Raw genomic sequence first — 17588 nt, 5'->3', positions numbered from 1 at the left:
TGCATGAATGGGCAGAGTCGGTCCGTTGGAGCTGATAGCAGAGCTTGCAGGGAGCGGAAAGGGATTTTCTTCTGCTGCCGACCGCACCTCTTGAGTTCCTCTTGCACCACATTGAAATGGGGCTGCCCCCTGAGGTTAGAGAAAAATATTTGGGTTCCCAGATTGCTATCTCAGCAACACACTCTCACCGAGATTTGGCAACAGGAACTCATGTTAGCAGGGAGCGATTAGCTAAAGCTAAAGCTGAAGTTCGTTGATGTAGTAGCTAAATCTGTGACTAGAAAAAATATTTTTGTATGGAATATCTTAGTTTTCAACTGTATTGAGCTAACAAAGGGCAGCTTTGTGTTTATATGTGTGGTTTTTGTGGAGTTTGGGAACTCACAATCTCTATTTCAAGTTAGCATGCTAGGTCAGCACTAACCCCGCGTCACCAGGCACAGTCCTCAGGGGGGAGAGGTCAGGTCCACGTGACCACGTGACCATTTGGGAGAGTTGCAGCTACCATTTGTTAGAATTGGCGGAGCCTGCAGTGAATCATCTAGATAGTAATAGAAGATCTATGGTTTAACGCAACGCCATCTCAGACTTTTCCCGTCCTCTGGGAACATTTGTGGGACATGTATTGCAAATCAGCAGAGGCTTTAGCGTTGTTGTCTCTTTGTTGTGTGACGAGCCAGCCTGCGGAAGTCGGTCAGTGGAGTTTGGTCTGTAATGCGTCCGACCAGTCGTCTGCATTCAGCAACGTTCCACAGCATCGGCTAACATAGACATTCAGCCCCCGCCAACGCATGCGGGATAGTCCTGCTTCATCAATTCAAAATGTGCGGGAATTGCAGAAAATAGGTGCGATACCCGCAATCCTATCCCGAATTTCAGGCCCTACCCTAATAGTGACATCATCAGGACTGTATGACATCATCAGGGGTGTATGACATCGATGTCACATGGTGACTGACATCATCAGCGACGAGTGACATCCTCGACACAATGACCTCATCGGTGATGTCACGATAAGCAGCAAGGAATGACATTCCCAGCGGCATTCCCATGGCCCGGGTCCCCATGATAACCACCAGGAAGAGGGCCCCATAGCAGTAGGCAACTTTGTGGTTGGCCAGGGGGGCTCCCGGGGCGGGTTCTAGGAGGTGGTCAAGGGAGACCTCTCCTGAACACTAGCTATTCTAGCCTTCTTTAGTGTGTAATTCTTTTCAAAGTTTCCTTTGAAAGAACAGATTATGTTGAAAATCAAGCACTTTTCAAGGAGTACCGCGTACCGGTATTCAAATTCAAGCTTATTCCTAACCTTGAAAACATAAAACATCAAATCAAGTATTTTCCCAACTTTCAAGATTTTGTACAAACCCCAGGGTTTCCCACACCACCTTAAACATCAAATTCAATTACTTTTCAAAGACTTTCCAGGCCCAATTCCCTCAAATCCCTCACGCACCGTCACACCTTCTCTGGGGGCAGGCGGGCGTGAAACAAGGACGCACAGGCGGTGGGAGACACACATGCAGACAGATGAACGTAGCCTATTTAGTGACATTAAGAGAAAAAAAATCAAAAGAATTTCTATTTCTATTCTTGCACAAAATATATAAATTCAAGCACTTTCAACGACCCATGTCTATGTCTATTTTCAAAAACTTTCAAGGCTGTTATTTTCAAGGAGGTGATGGGTCTGCATACAGGCAGGAGGTCAAGCCTGCCATCCCTTCAGGACCTACACACACTGCCAGGATGCTAAAGCGCTCTTAGAAAAGTATGGCTGACCCCTCCCACCCAGGTCATCATAATCTCTTTAGGGTCCTCCCCCATGACAGAAGAATGATGTCTGGCAGTACCAGAACCTCTCGTCACAAGGACAGCTTCTTCTACCCAACTGCCATCCGCCTCTTCGATGAGACCCGAAAGCCCCCACAAATCAGGACTTGGTCTCCCCCCTACCCCCCCTCCCACACCATCACCACCCCAATGACCCCTGCCATGGACACTATCCTAACCCCCCCCCCCCCCCCCATTATATGTCACTTTTAAATTACTTTTACTATTGGAGATTGTTTTCTGTTTTGCTCCATCTTCTGCTGTTGATGTGACCGCTGTGCTGCATACTCGCACTAAGTCAAATGTCTTGTTTGAAATCTAATGACTCACTATGACTATTAAAATGACTGTTACATCTTGAATATCCAGTTTCCCCTGGCTGCCTGGTGGCAGTAGAGGGTGCGGGCGGCCGCGCTCGCTGCACTCTGCTCCACGGCCCCGTAATGAAGTGGCATGTGGGGCCTCGCTCGCCCTGCGTGCACCCTGAGAGAGTGAGAGCGCGTAAACAACTCATCCATCAAGCCTGCTTTTGTGCGCCTGCCAGCAGCGCCGATTGTTCTTATGATGGAATTGGTTCTAAGGATCAACTTATCATCTGCGTGGGCCCGGGCGGAGACGGGACAGATCTGTGGTGATGCATGATTTCTCTGGGCGCTGCTCCGTGTGGGAATACAACAAGGTGCCACACCAGTTTGACTGATGCTTTCTGAACAGTGTGTAGAGTAAATGGGTTTAGGCCAAGGTCAAGGGTCAAAAGGCTGTCTGTCGTCGTCCCAGCCGGGCCTGCTGCTGCTGCTGCTGCTGCTGCTGATGCAATCTGACTGCAATCTGCCACCACATAACTGGCACAAAAACACAAGGAGATACTACAGTAAGGCTGAGTATCGCGCACTGACTGCCCGATTCGACACGATTCCGATACACAAGGTCCCGATTCGAGTTTATTTCCAATATGATTCGATAGTGATATTTCAGCTACAATACCAATTTTGCTTGGCTATGAAAGAGATTCTCAAAGAACTAATGATGTAGATTGTCCAAGGAACCCTCTTTATTTTATTTATTTATTTATTTACCTCTAACGTTGTGCGTTATTAAAAATGTGAATGTTTACAGATGTTTATGAGATTTCATCGTGCCAAGAACCAAACCACACCAGTCTAATGGGGTTAAAGCTTCACGCATCCATGGGAAAAGGCTTTATATTAAAAGATCGATATTGGGATTTATGAATCGTCATCAGTTACTTCAAATGAATATCAATTCGATATCGATATATCAATATTTTTTTTAATCCAGCTCTACAAAATACCACTTGCATCTGTACATGATTGCATACATTTTGGGTAGGAAACCCATAATCATGTCAATAATTCAATATATTGTTATAATTTATCATCTTTCAGTGGAATAATATGAATCATATTGTGAGACGCAATTTTGGTGCCTATGTACATTGTTGATAAAACAAGCACTTTGTTTTTTAAACTCTGACAGAAAAGGAATATTATTTGAAAGTTTCAGTTGTTTTGACATCACACCTATGATGGTGATTCTTGCGTATAACTGTTACATGAACCTATCGAGGATGTCGGATACACGTTTTGAGATCATTTTTAGCGAGCCAGACCTGTCTTTGTTCATTTTTTCCACCTACAGCACTCTATTTATTTATTTATTTGATTTGATTTGATTTTATGTTTGCATGGCCACCGTCACACCGTGGGCGCCGCTGGTTAGAAATGCATCCGAGCGCTTGTGCCTGGAGGGCAGCTCCTGGCTGGCTGGGAGAACGATTTCTGACACCATTTATAGCTGTTGGAGCATCACAGGCGTCAGGCAGGGAGACCGTGGCCCCAGGCCAGGTTAGCACCTGAGCGAGCGTCGTGTCTACCAGCCAATGCTAAAGTCCCATCGCACAAAGTCAGACAGCCAGTTAGCCTTGGTGCTTGATCACAACAAGTTCATGTGATGAAAGACAAGTTCACCATCCTTTAAAAATCGGATGGTAATCGCCAAAAAACACGACAGCTGGTGTGGAGAGAATGAGAGGCGAATGTGGCGTTGTATCATGCTGAATTACATGAATATAACTGGAAACACAGACAAATAGAGAGTATAAAATGGTGAAAAATGTTGATCAGTGTTTCACAAAGTCCAAGATCACGTCCTCAAATGTCTTGTTTTGTCCACAACCCAAAGATATTCAGTGTACTGTGTACCGAGTAAAGAAACCTGAAAATATTCATATTTACCAAGCTGGAAGCAGAGAATTTAGATTAGTTGTCAACTATTAAATTAATACAGCTATTTTGATAATCGATTAATTGATTTGACTGTTTTAAGAAAGAAGTCAGTCATTGCAGCTCTAATAGACAGACAGATGGACAGAGAGATGCCAGACAGACAGACACACAGACAGACAGACAGACAGACAGACAGATACAGACAGACAGACAGACAGACAGACAGATACAGACAGACAGACAGACAGACAAAAAGACAGACAGACAGATACAGACAGACAGACAGACAGACAGAAACAAAGAAAATTATTTTTCGGATAAAAAACTGTCTTTAAAATGACTAGGAATCAATTCCTAGGGTGGACACTCTGGAGATGATGCGCCACTTGTCGTCTTTTCCCTACTTATACTCCCACCGCTGATGCGCCACTTGTCCTCTTATACTCCCACCAAGCCTCAGTCAGGAAGGATTCACTGATGACATAACAATTGCTCGAGTGACATCACTGATGACATCACAATTGTTCAAGTGACATCACTGATGACATCACTGATGACATCATCACTAATGACGTGGCATTCTTGCATAGCCAGACCTAGCTCCACACTGTGTGTCAGTGCCGGAGAAAGTAATGCAGTAACTTGAAGTTACTTGGATTGGTAACTGTAATATAATTACTTTTTGGAAATTGCAATCGCTTACATTACTAGTTACTGGGAAAGTAATAAAATGAGAGGAAATAAGTTACTGTAACTAAGTTACTGCCCAACACTGCCGGGGCGAGCCGCTCACAAAGACTGCTCTCTCTCCACCGCTGGGGGAGAGGAGGGTGAGGGGGGGAGCATTAAAAAACCAGCGCACTCAGCAACAGAATCCAATCCCTTTAATCCTGGCTGGTATGCCCGGGCAACAACTGCCCCATTTAGTCTCCACCTCAATTAGCGCTGATGGGGCCGGTTGCAAACGGCACGCGGGACATGGGGGGGGGCTCGGTCGAACCCCCGCCTGCACCGTACACAGGGCATCCTCCTGTGACAGGCCTGCGGTGGGACGGGTGCATAGCGTGCATTCTTAACGGGACAGGCCATTTAAATGCCTCGTTATCTCTCCTCTGCAGTCCCCCACTCCCCCCTCCCGCTCTGTGCTTCCATTGGTTGGATTCATTTCAGTCCCGCCACACGTTTTCATGGATACAATTTCCAAACTTTTCCAAGGATCCATAATAGAATGTCCATGTAATGTGACTGTGAGGCTGTGACTCTGAATCAATACCAGAGATGATTACTACACTGGACACATAGGACACACCTCTTCATTTGATTTGAGTGTTAAGAGTCACTGTGTCACATTACATCAGTGCTTTCCAAACTGGGGAACGTGGAGAGGTGCTACAGCGAGTACTTGAGAGAAAAAGGGGGAAATGGAAAAAATGGAAGAATAAATCATGAAAATAAATGACATGTTAAAATGAATCTGCTCAGGAGGCACTAACTGCAACTCTTTCACTCCATCTCTGATTTTGTAATGTTATATTCTTCAAGAAGTGGGTTATCATTCATTCATTGCATCTGCTATAGTTTTAAAGGATTAAAAATCAGGGAAAGGGGGTACTGAAGCAAATTAAGTCACTAAAAATACCAAGTTTTTATTTGTGCAAGTTTAGCATTAATACATTTTACCTTTTGTCTTAGGTTTGCCTGATGAGGTAAGATGGCTGCCTAGTGCCTGCAACCTGAGCAGACTTTTCTTGCCCATAAATGTTAATATACTTAAATTTATTTATTTAAATAAAATAAAATGAACTGTAATGTCTTAATTTAATGTAAAATGCAAAGGCCATGTAACTGGCTTGCATTCCAGGAATATCATTATTTACCGCGGCCCGTCAGACATTTCAAGGTGGGCAGGCAGCACTCTTCGTCGGTTTGGAAACGGCAGGGAGGCAGCCAGCTACGCGGTCCTCTGTGGATCCCACTCGATTGCGTGCAAAACACGCTGGATCCCACTCGATTTGGGGGCAGAACACGCCATATAAGCACCAGGATTGGCCGACATCAACTCCAGTCCCCAGAACGGTCAAATCAAACTCAGCCACACGCTATGTCCCGCCTCTCTACCCTGTTTCAGTCCGTTTGTTTTCAGTCGGTACGTCACACAGACCCTCTGAGACCCACGTCATCGCATCTTTACCCTTTTCAAGCCTTTTAAACCCTTTTGAGTGAGAAGAGGTTTACAGCCAGTTTCATGACAGTGAGGAATCTCAATGAGAGGACGAGAACCCAGGAGAGAGCCTGCAAACAGAACAAGATACACAACTCACCGCTTTTAATCAAGGATCAAAGCAGGACCTCTTTATCTCTACGTCTAAGCCTGTCTCCACCGACCAGAGACTCTCTCTCTCTCTACGTCTAAGCCTGTCTCCACCAACCAGAGACTCTCTCTCTCTACGTCTAAGCCTGTCTCCACCAACCAGAGACTCTCTCTCTCTACGTCTAAGCCTGTCTCCACCGACCAGAGACTCTCTCTCTATGTCTAAGCCTGTCTCCACCAACCAGAGACTCTCTCTCTCTACGTCTAAGCCTGTCTCCACCGACCAGAGACTCTCTCTCTCTCTATGTCTAAGCCTGTCTCCACCAACCAGAGACTCTCTCTCTCTACGTCTAAGCCTGTCTCCACCGACCAGAGACTCTCTCTCTCTCTACGTCTAAGCCTGTCTCCACCGACCAGAGACTCTCTCTCTCTCTACGTCTAAGCCTGTCTCCACCGACCAGAGACTCTCTCTCTCTCTACGTCTAAGCCTGTCTCCACCGACCAGAGACTCTCTCTCTCTCTACGTCTAAGCCTGTCTCCACCGACCAGAGACTCTCTCTCTCTACGTCTAAGCCTGTCTCCACCAACCAGAGACTCTCTCTCTCTACGTCTAAGCCTGTCTCCACCAACCAGAGACTCTCTCTCTCTACGTCTAAGCCTGTCTCCACCAACCAGAGACTCTCTCTCTCTCTACGTCTAAGCCTGTCTCCACCAACCAGAGACTCTCTCTCTCTACATCTAAGCCTGTCTCCACCGACCAGAGACTCTCTCTCTATGTCTAAGCCTGTCTCCACCAACCAGAGACTCTCTCTCTCTACGTCTAAGCCTGTCTCCACCAACCAGAGACTCTCTCTCTCTCTACGTCTAAGCCTGTCTCCACCAACCAGAGACTCTCTCTCTCTCTACGTCTAAGCCTGTCTCCACCGACCAGAGACTCTCTCTCTCTCTACGTCTAAGCCTGTCTCCACCGACCAGAGACTCTCTCACTCTACGTCTAAGCCTGTCTCCACCGACCAGAGACTCTTTCTCTCTACGTCTGAGCCTGTCTCCACCGACCAGACTCTCTCTCTCTCTACGTCTGAGCCTGTCTCCACCGACCAGAGACTCTCTCTCTCTCTATGTCTAAGCCTGTCTCCACCGACCAGAGACTCTCTCTCTCTATGTCTAAGCCTGTCTCGACCACCAGAGACTCTCTCTCTCTCTACGTCTAACCCTGTCTCCACCAACCAGAGACTCTCTCTCTCTCTACGTCTAAGCCTGTCTCCACCAACCAGAGACTCTCTCTCTCTCTACGTCTAAGCCTGTCTCCACCGACCAGAGACTCTCTCTCTCTCTACGTCTAAGCCTGTCTCCACCGACCAGAGACTCTCTCACTCTACGTCTAAGCCTGTCTCCACCGACCAGAGACTCTTTCTCTCTACGTCTGAGCCTGTCTCCACCGACCAGAGACTCTCTCTCTCTCTACGTCTGAGCCTGTCTCCACCGACCAGAGACTCTCTCTCTCTCTACGTCTAAGCCTGTCTCCACCGACCAGAGACTCTCTCTCTCTATGTCTAAGCCTGTCTCGACCACCAGAGACTCTCTCTCTCTCTACGTCTAACCCTGTCTCCACCGACCAGAGACTCTCTCTCTCTCTACGTCTAACCCTGTCTCCACCGACCAGAGACTCTCTCTCTCTCTACGTCTAAGCCTGTCTCCACCGACCAGAGACTCTCTCTCTCTCTACGTCTAAGCCTGTCTCCACCGACCAGAGACTCTCTCTCTCTACGTCTAAGCCTGTCTCCACCGACCAGAGACTCTCTCTCTCTCTACGTCTAACCCTGTCTCCACTGACCAGAGACTCTCTCTCTCTCTACGTCTAAGCCTGTCTCCACCGACCAGAGACTCTCTCTCTCTCTACGTCTAACCCTGTCTCCACCGACCAGAGACTCTCTCTCTCTCTACGTCTAAGCCTGTCTCCACCGACCAGAGACTCTCTCTCTCTCTACGTCTAACCCTGTCTCCACCGACCAGAGACTCTCTCTCTCTCTATGTCTAAGCCTGTCTCGAGCACCAGAGACTCTCTCTCTCTCTACGTCTAAGCCTGTCTCAAGCACCAGAAACTCTCTCTCTCTCTACGTCTAAGCCTGTCTCGACCACCAGAGACTCTCTCTCTCTCTACGTCTAAGCCTGTCTCAAGCACCAGAAACTCTCTCTCTCTCTACGTCTAAGCCTGTCTCGAGCACCAGAGACTCTCTCTCTCTCTACGTCTAAGCCTGTCTCAAGCACCAGAATCTCTCTCTTTCTACGTCTAAGCCTGTCTCGACCACCAGAGACTCTCTCTCAGGCACATAGCATTAGTAGCAGGGCCGGGCTGCAGCGTCCTCTGGGGCACCGCGCTCAGACGTCCTCTGGGGCACCACGCTCAGACGTCCGCTCTCCATGCATCAAGTGGGTCTGTGGGGAAACTAATCCCGTGTGTACACGGAGAGATTTCGCCCCAAAAAGCTTTTTATATACATCTATTTTGGAAGGAGACTTCATTACCATCGAGTTCATCATTCAATATCTCCAAAATATAGAAGCTCTGGCCTTTAAAGGGGACCTACTATGGTGGGAATCACAAGTGTAATCACGATATGATACTAAATTATATAAATTCTTTGGACAACGATACGATATTTGCTGATATCACAAAGTCTGCCACAATACGATCTCCATCCGATTCAAGTCAGCGGCCTGCGATCGATAGGAGATGATAGAATATGCCCATTTAAACACAATCCGTTACATTTATATTATGTACACAAAACGCAACTAAAATATCATTTGACATTTTTATTTCTGAGCTATATTATATTATGTACATACACACAAACACACACAAAATGTATGGTTTGATAGCAAGATCATATTGGACAATTCTCCACACAGTTGCCCCCACAATGTATTTCCGAGGTGGAAATACAGCAGGCAGCCATATTGGAAAAATCTAGATTTTGCGTGGCTAATAGGTTTGATCAAAAGAACAATCGGTAGGATAAATCTGAGTGGGGAAAGTGAAAAGGAGCACTTGCCCCTCCCTCATTACCACCACTGAGGTGCCCTTGAGCAAGGCCCTTGACCACAACCGCTCCAGTGGAGCTGCTCAGTTGCCAGCAGATCAGACTGTGGTTGTACTGGTCAGCTGCCAGGTATGAATGTGTGTGTGTGTGTGTGTGTGTGTGTGTGTGTGTGTGTGTGTGTGTGTGTGTGTGTGTGTGTGTGTGTGTGTGTGTGTGTGTGTGTGTGTGTGTGTGTGTGTGTGTGTGTGTGTGTGTGTGTGTGTGTGTGTGTGTGTGTGTGCGCGTGTGTGTGTGTGTGTGTGTGTGTGTGTGTGTGTGTGTGTGAATGTGAACAGAGCGCTCCTAAAAAAGAGAGCAGTGAGACTCCCCCTGTATAAATAAAGGTAAGAAAAATGCTCCAGCGTCCAGCCCCCTGCACTGTTCAAACCATAACCAAAACCAACCAATGGGATCCTCATCCTATGGAACCAGCCTTGAATGCATAATGTCACAATTCACACTACCAGACTTCACAGGTTGTATTTTTTTTACAAAATTCACACATTTCAAAACTGTGACAGTCCACACAACTTTGACGCTACATATAAATTATTATACATCAAACTATTTCAGCTACGTCTGCTCTCACTCACTATGTCAAAATATAAGTGATGCAATGTATAGTAGGGATGCAGGTGGCGACTAATTTCCCTGACTAGTCTATTTTTTTTGTACTTAGACTAGTCGACTAGTCCAGTGGTTCCAAAACTTAAGAATGCTGGGTCCCACTTTGAAATCTGAAAATCTTCCTGGGCCCATCCAACCCTTTAATCACAACTCTGATAAACACACGGGACTAAGACGATGTATTTCCCTGTATGTTTTTTATATTATATATTTTTTATTTCATTAACAGAGCATGTGAACTGGGGCATAAATAAGGGAAATTAATAATCCATCAACATACAAAAACATTTCGGCAAAATACCTAAAAGCAGATTGCCAGCATTTTCTCCCCCCTTCAGAAGTATTTGTATGCATAACACAATTGTTGAGGCAAAATGTGATGAGCAACAACAGAAGAAATCAATCCACAAGCTATTAATGCTAGGCTGTGAAAACTGCTACCTTATCTGTAAAGGGGAGACTCTATGTGTGGAGCGTTATTTAGCCCCCTTGCTGACAAGCTATATTATGCTATATTGGTATCAATGGATGCCTTAGGTCTTCTAGTTTCTTCTGATAACAGGATCTCCATTTCTACAGCCACTTAATTGCACGCGAAAATCGGGAGTGTTGGCAGACCACTCACGGCCCACCTGCAGTACCTCCACGGCCCACTAGTGGGCCGCGGCCCACAGTTTGGGAATCACTGGGCTAGTCTATAAAGTAAGAAAACACTCACAAAACAGCCCAAACTGAGCGCAATATGAATCTATAAGGTTAAAATGTTGCGTGTTAGTGTTAGCCCTCATCCACACAGGATGCCGAACGTAAGCAGAACTTAAGCTTGAAGCAGGCACAGGATGCCGAAGCTCTACCTACGCTGTACCCACAAGTTTCATTTAGGCGTCCTTGTTAACAGGCGAAGCCGTTCACACCACCCGCGCGCGTGCCACAGTTAGGCGTACGTTCAGCTTGTGCCTGCTTCAAGCTTCAGTTGTGCTTACGTTCGGCGTCCTGTGTGAACAAGGGCTTACTGTTCACACAAGACGCCTTCTCTTTTCCTCTCAGCTCCTACGCTCGCGCCTTGAACCCGCCCACAACTCCCATTTGATTTCATGCCTCACGGCTTCAGCGTCACGCTTGGAAATTCGGTGTCAAATCCTGAGCGATCGCTTCGGCGTGGCGGGTGGTGTGAACGGCTTCGTCTGTTAACAAGGACGCCTAAATGAAACTTGTGGGTACAGCGTAGGTACAGCTTCGGTTGAGCGTTGCTTCGGCGTCCTGTAGCTTGTCTGGCTAACACGTTCCTTGCGTCCACATGCCTCTGCTGAATGTGGGTCGAGTGGTTAATGTTATATGCCCGTTTTATCTGACACAGCCTACATACAACCATATTTTCATTTACTCAATCAAAATACTGCCAAACTGCACTGGTTTTATGAGATGCCATCAGGGGCGGACTGGGATCATAATTCAGGCCGGGCATTAGATACCAAGCAGGCCAGGCCGATACGGGCCGACGTGCGTGCCGGCGTCCGAAGGGCGCCGGGAAAAAAATTTGGGCCGTTTGAAGCTCAATTTGGGCCGTTTGAAGCCCAATTTGGGTCGTTTAAAGCCAGATTTGGGCCATTTGAAGCCCGATTTGGGCCGTTTGAAGCCCAATTTGGGCCGTTTGAAGCCCAATTTGGGCCAAGTCCTATTTTACAATGAGATGCACCCACTTCAACCCTGAATAAAGTAATAAAACCACTAGTAAACCAGTAGGCGGGGCCTGGCCTGCTGTTCAGTGAGTGGCCTGGCCTGGCCTGCAATTTTTTTTTTTTTTTTTGCAGGCCAGGCCAGGCCAGGCCACCGGGCATTTGCCCGACGTGCCCGATTATGCAGTCCGCCCCTGGATGCCATCTCCCTCCAGCTCCTTTCACTACTAACCCATGCTGCCTGGTTACTTTGTTTACATCCGGGGCAGGAGGGGGACTAGTACTGCAGTGGCTGGTGGCTGGTGAAGACGCAACAGCTCCCGCCCGCATTGTTTATTATTATGATAATTTCATTATTTGTTTAACGACTGGTAATTCTCGTGCCGACTAGTGAGGGAGCGGGCGTTTAAACGTTGAACCGACTAGTCGTCTGCATCCCTAATGTATCGTTTTTGAGATAATAACGTTTGGTTTAACACCAATGTTCCACTCTTTTTCACACTAGTTTCTGCTGCGTACGGAAAGCTTCAGTCCCAAGAAGCTATTTATAAACATCTATTTCAGTAGGAAACTTCATTGCCATCAAGTGCATCATTCAATATCTCCAAAAGACAGAAGCTGCAGCCTTTAAAGCTGATGCGGTTGGCTCAGCTGTGGACTTCAGTTACCCACTAGCCTTTAAAAAGGCCCATCGTTTGTTGTAATGCAGTGGGAATCAGTTAGAGGGCCGATCCATCCATCCAGCTCCCATTAGGCAGCAGCAGGACGCAGCCTGCATTTACATTGGAGGCTTTTAGCCGCTGCTCACATCCTACCTGCTTTCAACAGGCGTGTCTGTGACAGGGCCAGGGGGGTTTGAACCTGTGACCTTTCTGTTACAGGACAGTCTCTTGTCTAAACCCATGGCACTGCTGTCCAGAGATGTTCTCTTGTCTCCAGATCTCTCAGCTTATCTCATGATATTTCACTCAGATTCTCTCACTGCACTGACAGATCATCTGCTGCTGCGCTTCTACAGCTGCAACCATGAATCAATTAGTTGTCAACTATTAAATTAATCTCCAAACATTTTGAGAATCCATTCATCTGTTGTTGTTTTTTGAGAAAAGAAAAGAAAAAGTCAAAATTCCAGATTCCAGCTTCTTAAATGTGAATATTTTCTGGTTTCTCCCCTCCTCTACGACAGTAAGACATTTGAGGACGTTATCTTGGCTTTGGGAAACACTGATCCACATTTTTCACCATTTTATAGACCAAACAACTAATCAATTAATCGAGAAAATAATTGAGGGATGAATTGACAATGAAGATAATCGTCAGCTGCAGCCCAATTATACTCTGCCACTTAAAGTCAATCTGGAAGACAGCTTAAGGCCTAAACCTAAAGTATAAGATAATTTATTGTATGCCCACTGTATTATTAACGCTAATCAAGATCCTAAAGATGCCAAAAGTGCATTACAACCTTGTATTATTGTGTGATCAATAACCGCGATTGCAATATCTACCAAAATAATCTTGTCGTTATAAGCAATTTTTGGCAGGATCTACACATCTGTACAGGCTGAATTAAATGTGTGTGTTATTTCAGTGCCTTCGCTGCCTCTACACTGCTGGTATAAAGAGATCTGGATGAGGCAGCATTCACAAAATAATTCTCAGCATTTTGTTTTAACCTGCTTGGGAAGTTTTTACTGCATTCATAATGTGTCATTTAAATTGTCAATTACAGAAACCTACACCGACTTTCAAACGATTTGCTCCGACTGAAAGCTCACCATTTGATAGCAGGAGCAAGTCACAACAAATGGCTGTTCCTGAGAAACCCCCTCCCTCCACCGCATCTAAAACATTTTTACTCTTAATCTGGGTGAGTTTAGATTAGGGAGTTATGTGGTGAGTCTGCTGAAGAGCCCTGGGGGCCTCAAAACTGTACTTAAAACCTTGTTGCGTCATTTCAAAAAAATTAATGATCGTCGCCGTCGGTGAAGAAAACAAGACATCTACTCTGGATGTCTTTCTAAAGATGAATGTTTTCCTGTCTGGCAGTGGCATAAGCAAAATGCTGAGAATGATCTGCAGATCTTAATGTCTTTAGTCCAATGCCAAATTAACCCATTAATGACTAACAACTATTTAGTATGTTAAGGAAAAGCCCCACTTTTTTCTGTTAGAACTTAGAGGTACAGTAGAAACACTAAATTTGCTGTGGAAACTGTCGAGACGTGGCTACACATGGCAAAATATTTTTTTTATTTCACATATTTATTGATTGCTATACAGAGCTGATTTTCATGATAGTGATATTTTATGTAGTGTTTTTTTCCACTTTTTTATCCTCTTTTGTGTTTGAATCTGTGATTTGTTATGTTTGTTTTTATGTCTGTTCTTTAGAGCTGCACCGAAACAAATTCCAATCAACTCTGTTGACATGGCAATAAAGTATTGAATCTTGAATCTTGAATCTTGATATATATCATACTCTATTTTAATCGGTAGTCACATGGGCTTACTGATAGTCATTTTATAATTTTTTCAAAAAACACTATTGGAAAATACAGGTTCCTGTAACTTCTTGTGATGACTAAAAAAAGGTGTTAAAGGAGAAATTCACCCAAAAATAATGCTGATTTATTTTGCACATGATCTCACACATATCCAAAAACAGTTTTGCAGACATGCATTTAGTTTGACAGTTATTGAGAGTTGCTTTGATTTAAGTTGTGGACCAGTGATGACATTTATGCATGAATGGCATCCCCGGTCGACAACTTAACAAAGCAAATCTCAGTTCAAACTAACGAGTGAGTCCCAGGCAAAAGTGACCAGCGTTTCTCTGTTTTGGTTGTGTTAGATGCTGTCTTTGTTCACCACAAGCCTCGGAACAGCAGAGGACACAGGCAGTCCGGCTAGTTGGGTCCGGTGGGACGACAAGGCATACACCTGGTCCTGGACTTAACAAATACACCTGTGCTTTTGGAGCCTTATGCATAATGCAAGGGATCTTATTAGAATTACAGTAAAGAAGATGGGACAGTGGCAGTATAGCCAGGGTCTGACAGCTTCGGGAAACAGCCAAAACAAAGCAGCAGCAGAGAGAGGCGAGGATATTTTTTTCAAAGACGTTTAAACTGGACGACAAATTGAGCTGTTGTAGATTAAATTACCTCTGTGGAAGACAATAATACCACTTATTTAAAATTAGGGATGCGTGATATTGGATTTTTTTTTGCCGATATCCGATATGTCGATATTTTCCAACTCTTTTGGCTGATTGCCGATACCGATATGCATGCATTTAACCTGTAACCTTAACTCCGGTTTACAGCACCATCCATTTATGCCTAAGGTCCAGCCTCTGTTTGTCTGACTCAGTAAATTAGCAGGGGAAGGGCAAAAATGCCCCAAGAAATCTCAGAATGCCCTAAAAACCATGATCAAGGGGCAAAATTTCACCCCAAGATTCAGATAATTTTATTTTCATTAATTTTATTTAAATCCATCTCTAACACACACACACAGCACCTGCAAGCTGGTTGCCAGAAGACAAAGAACAACCACTCCTCATACAAACAGCGCTGTCCACACTACCGGTATATGCATTTTACAACATTATGCCGTATGCACTATAATTACATTTTTTAAGTGCCCCCCCTCAAAAGATTTTTTTTTTATGCTGCCAGTTTTTAGTCAGTGGGGGCAAAAGTTGCCTACAAAATATATTTTTTAATTTCCTACACTGGAATATTTGTATTGTCAGATTGTGTCCAGAATTCCATGACTGTCTGTATTGTAGGTAGAGATACCAGATATGATCAAAATAGCCATTCTTCTAAATTCTCTAATTGTGTTAACTTCTCATAAATTAAATAATGCTGAAGTTGAATAATTCATGAATTTGCTGGGGACACCCTGGAATCCTCTCAAGGACCCTTGGTGGTCCCCGGACCGCACGTTGAGAACCACTGAGTACATTAGCTACATGAAAACATACACATACACACACGCGCACACACACACACACACACACACACACACACACACACACACACACACACACGCGCGCGCACACACACACACACACACACACACACACACACACACAATATATGAAATCTCTTGTTTCAAATTATAATTTTGGTTGTTTGCCTGATTGGAGTTCACAGATTAAACTCCTTTTTTATTCTGTGTGACGTCAGGGTTTAATTTTTTTCACACCCGAAATAGAGACATACAATTTCCTTCTTTTGTCCTCAGCACGAGCCCCATCTGAGAAGATGGTTGTAGTCAGATATGACTTGTTAGAGACTTACATAAGTCTCTATACTGACAGTATGTGTAGGCTACTGTAGGAGGAGTCTATAATGTACTGTAGGAGGGGAGCTAGCTGAGGACAGAGGAGCCTAGGAACAAAACTGCGTCCTTACACAACCCCACTGTCCCCAATTCTCCTCCTAGGGAGAAACCAGTAGAGATGCAACAATGAATCAATGAGTTGTCAACTATTATATTAATTGCCAACTATTTTGATAATACTGCTGTAGATTACAATATTAATTATTAATATATAATGTTGTTGTCGGTTTGATTTTTTTTTAAAGAAAAGTCCATAATTCTCCAGCTCCTTGAATGTGAATATTTTCAGGTTTCTTTACTCCTCTAAGACAGTAAACTCAAACTGAATATCTTTGGGTCATGCAACAAAACAAGACATTTGAGGAGATCTTGGGCTTTGGGAAACACTGATCCACATGTCTCACTATTTTCTGACATGTTATATAGACCAAACAACTACTCGATGAATCGAGAAAATAATCGACAGATGAATCTTAAATATGTAGATAATCGTTAGTTGCAGCCAGCCCTAGAGAAATTCAACTATTTGTGCTGGGAGAGCCCTTCAAGGAGCCCTGGAGGTCCAGCGACCCCAGCTTGGACACCTGCTCTCCTCACATCTGCACCACACATACAGATGTGGAATGGAGGATGCAAACGGAAGAATGAGGTAGAAATTGTCAAATTGATTTTCTCCCCAACAACCCACCCACCCAGCCACCCACACACACACACACACACCCGCACGCCCATTCACCCCCCCCCCCCCCCCCAAACACACACACACGTCACAGGGTTGCATTGCATTGCATCTCTCCATAGGCAACAATCAGCATTGCATTGCATCTCCAGGGATAACAATAAGCATTGCATTCTCCATTATAGCTTACGATAAAAAACCCTCCATCCACACCCACCTGAAGAGCAGGAGATAAGGAAGACGGCGAAGGCCAGTTTGGTGGCGTCTCCCATTTTCCATCCGAATTTGATCCTTTGACTATAGAGAGAATTAAAAACAAAAAGACTAAACGACTAAAAAACACCTTGCAAATCAAATGTCTCGCTGTGTCTTTGCAATAAGGGCATCTTTTATAAATGCCTAATCCAAAATATCCTGTAGAGTAGTAGCCAGGTAATGCGAGGTAATAGTCCCAAAAACACGAGAGGAGAGCCGGGTAATTTCCACGTTCAGGGCGACTTGTTGGCATTCAAGCCGGGGCTGCCACAGGGTTGCCAGGTCTGCAGCATGGTTGTCACATACGTGTTCATGTGTGCCTGGTTAACCTGTTAATAACAGGTTGTGTAATAACAGTGGTATTACACCAGGACAGAGACTGGTCAACCTGTTAATAACAGGTTGTGCAATAACAGTGTAATAACAGTGTTATTACGCAGAGACACAGCCGAGACCGAGCGGCTAGAAAAACATCCATTGGAATGGGAATCGAGCGCACTCCTCTGGGTCTTCAATCAAACTTCT

The 17588-nt window shown here is 45.0% G+C and overlaps 1 protein-coding gene across 1 annotated transcript in view; it reads right to left on the bottom strand.

Annotated features, from left to right (window-relative positions):
- Positions 1 to 17080, bottom strand: part of acvr2ab (activin A receptor type 2Ab) — a gene marked incomplete at both ends in the record, with an annotated part of 107381 nt that extends 90301 nt beyond the window's left edge. The window contains one exon of the mRNA XM_083634125.1: positions 17026 to 17080. Within this exon, the coding sequence (XP_083490251.1) occupies positions 17026 to 17080 (55 nt within the window). The remainder of the gene's footprint in view (positions 1 to 17025) is intronic.
- Between the last annotated feature and the right edge of the window lie 508 nt (positions 17081 to 17588).

This window comes from Poromitra crassiceps (assembly GCF_964638095.1).
Source record: "Poromitra crassiceps genome assembly, chromosome: 3".
Lineage (NCBI taxonomy): Eukaryota > Metazoa > Chordata > Actinopteri > Beryciformes > Melamphaidae > Poromitra > Poromitra crassiceps.
The sequence above is the reverse complement of the archived record's forward strand: the minus strand, read 5'-3'. Positions and strand labels throughout refer to the sequence as shown.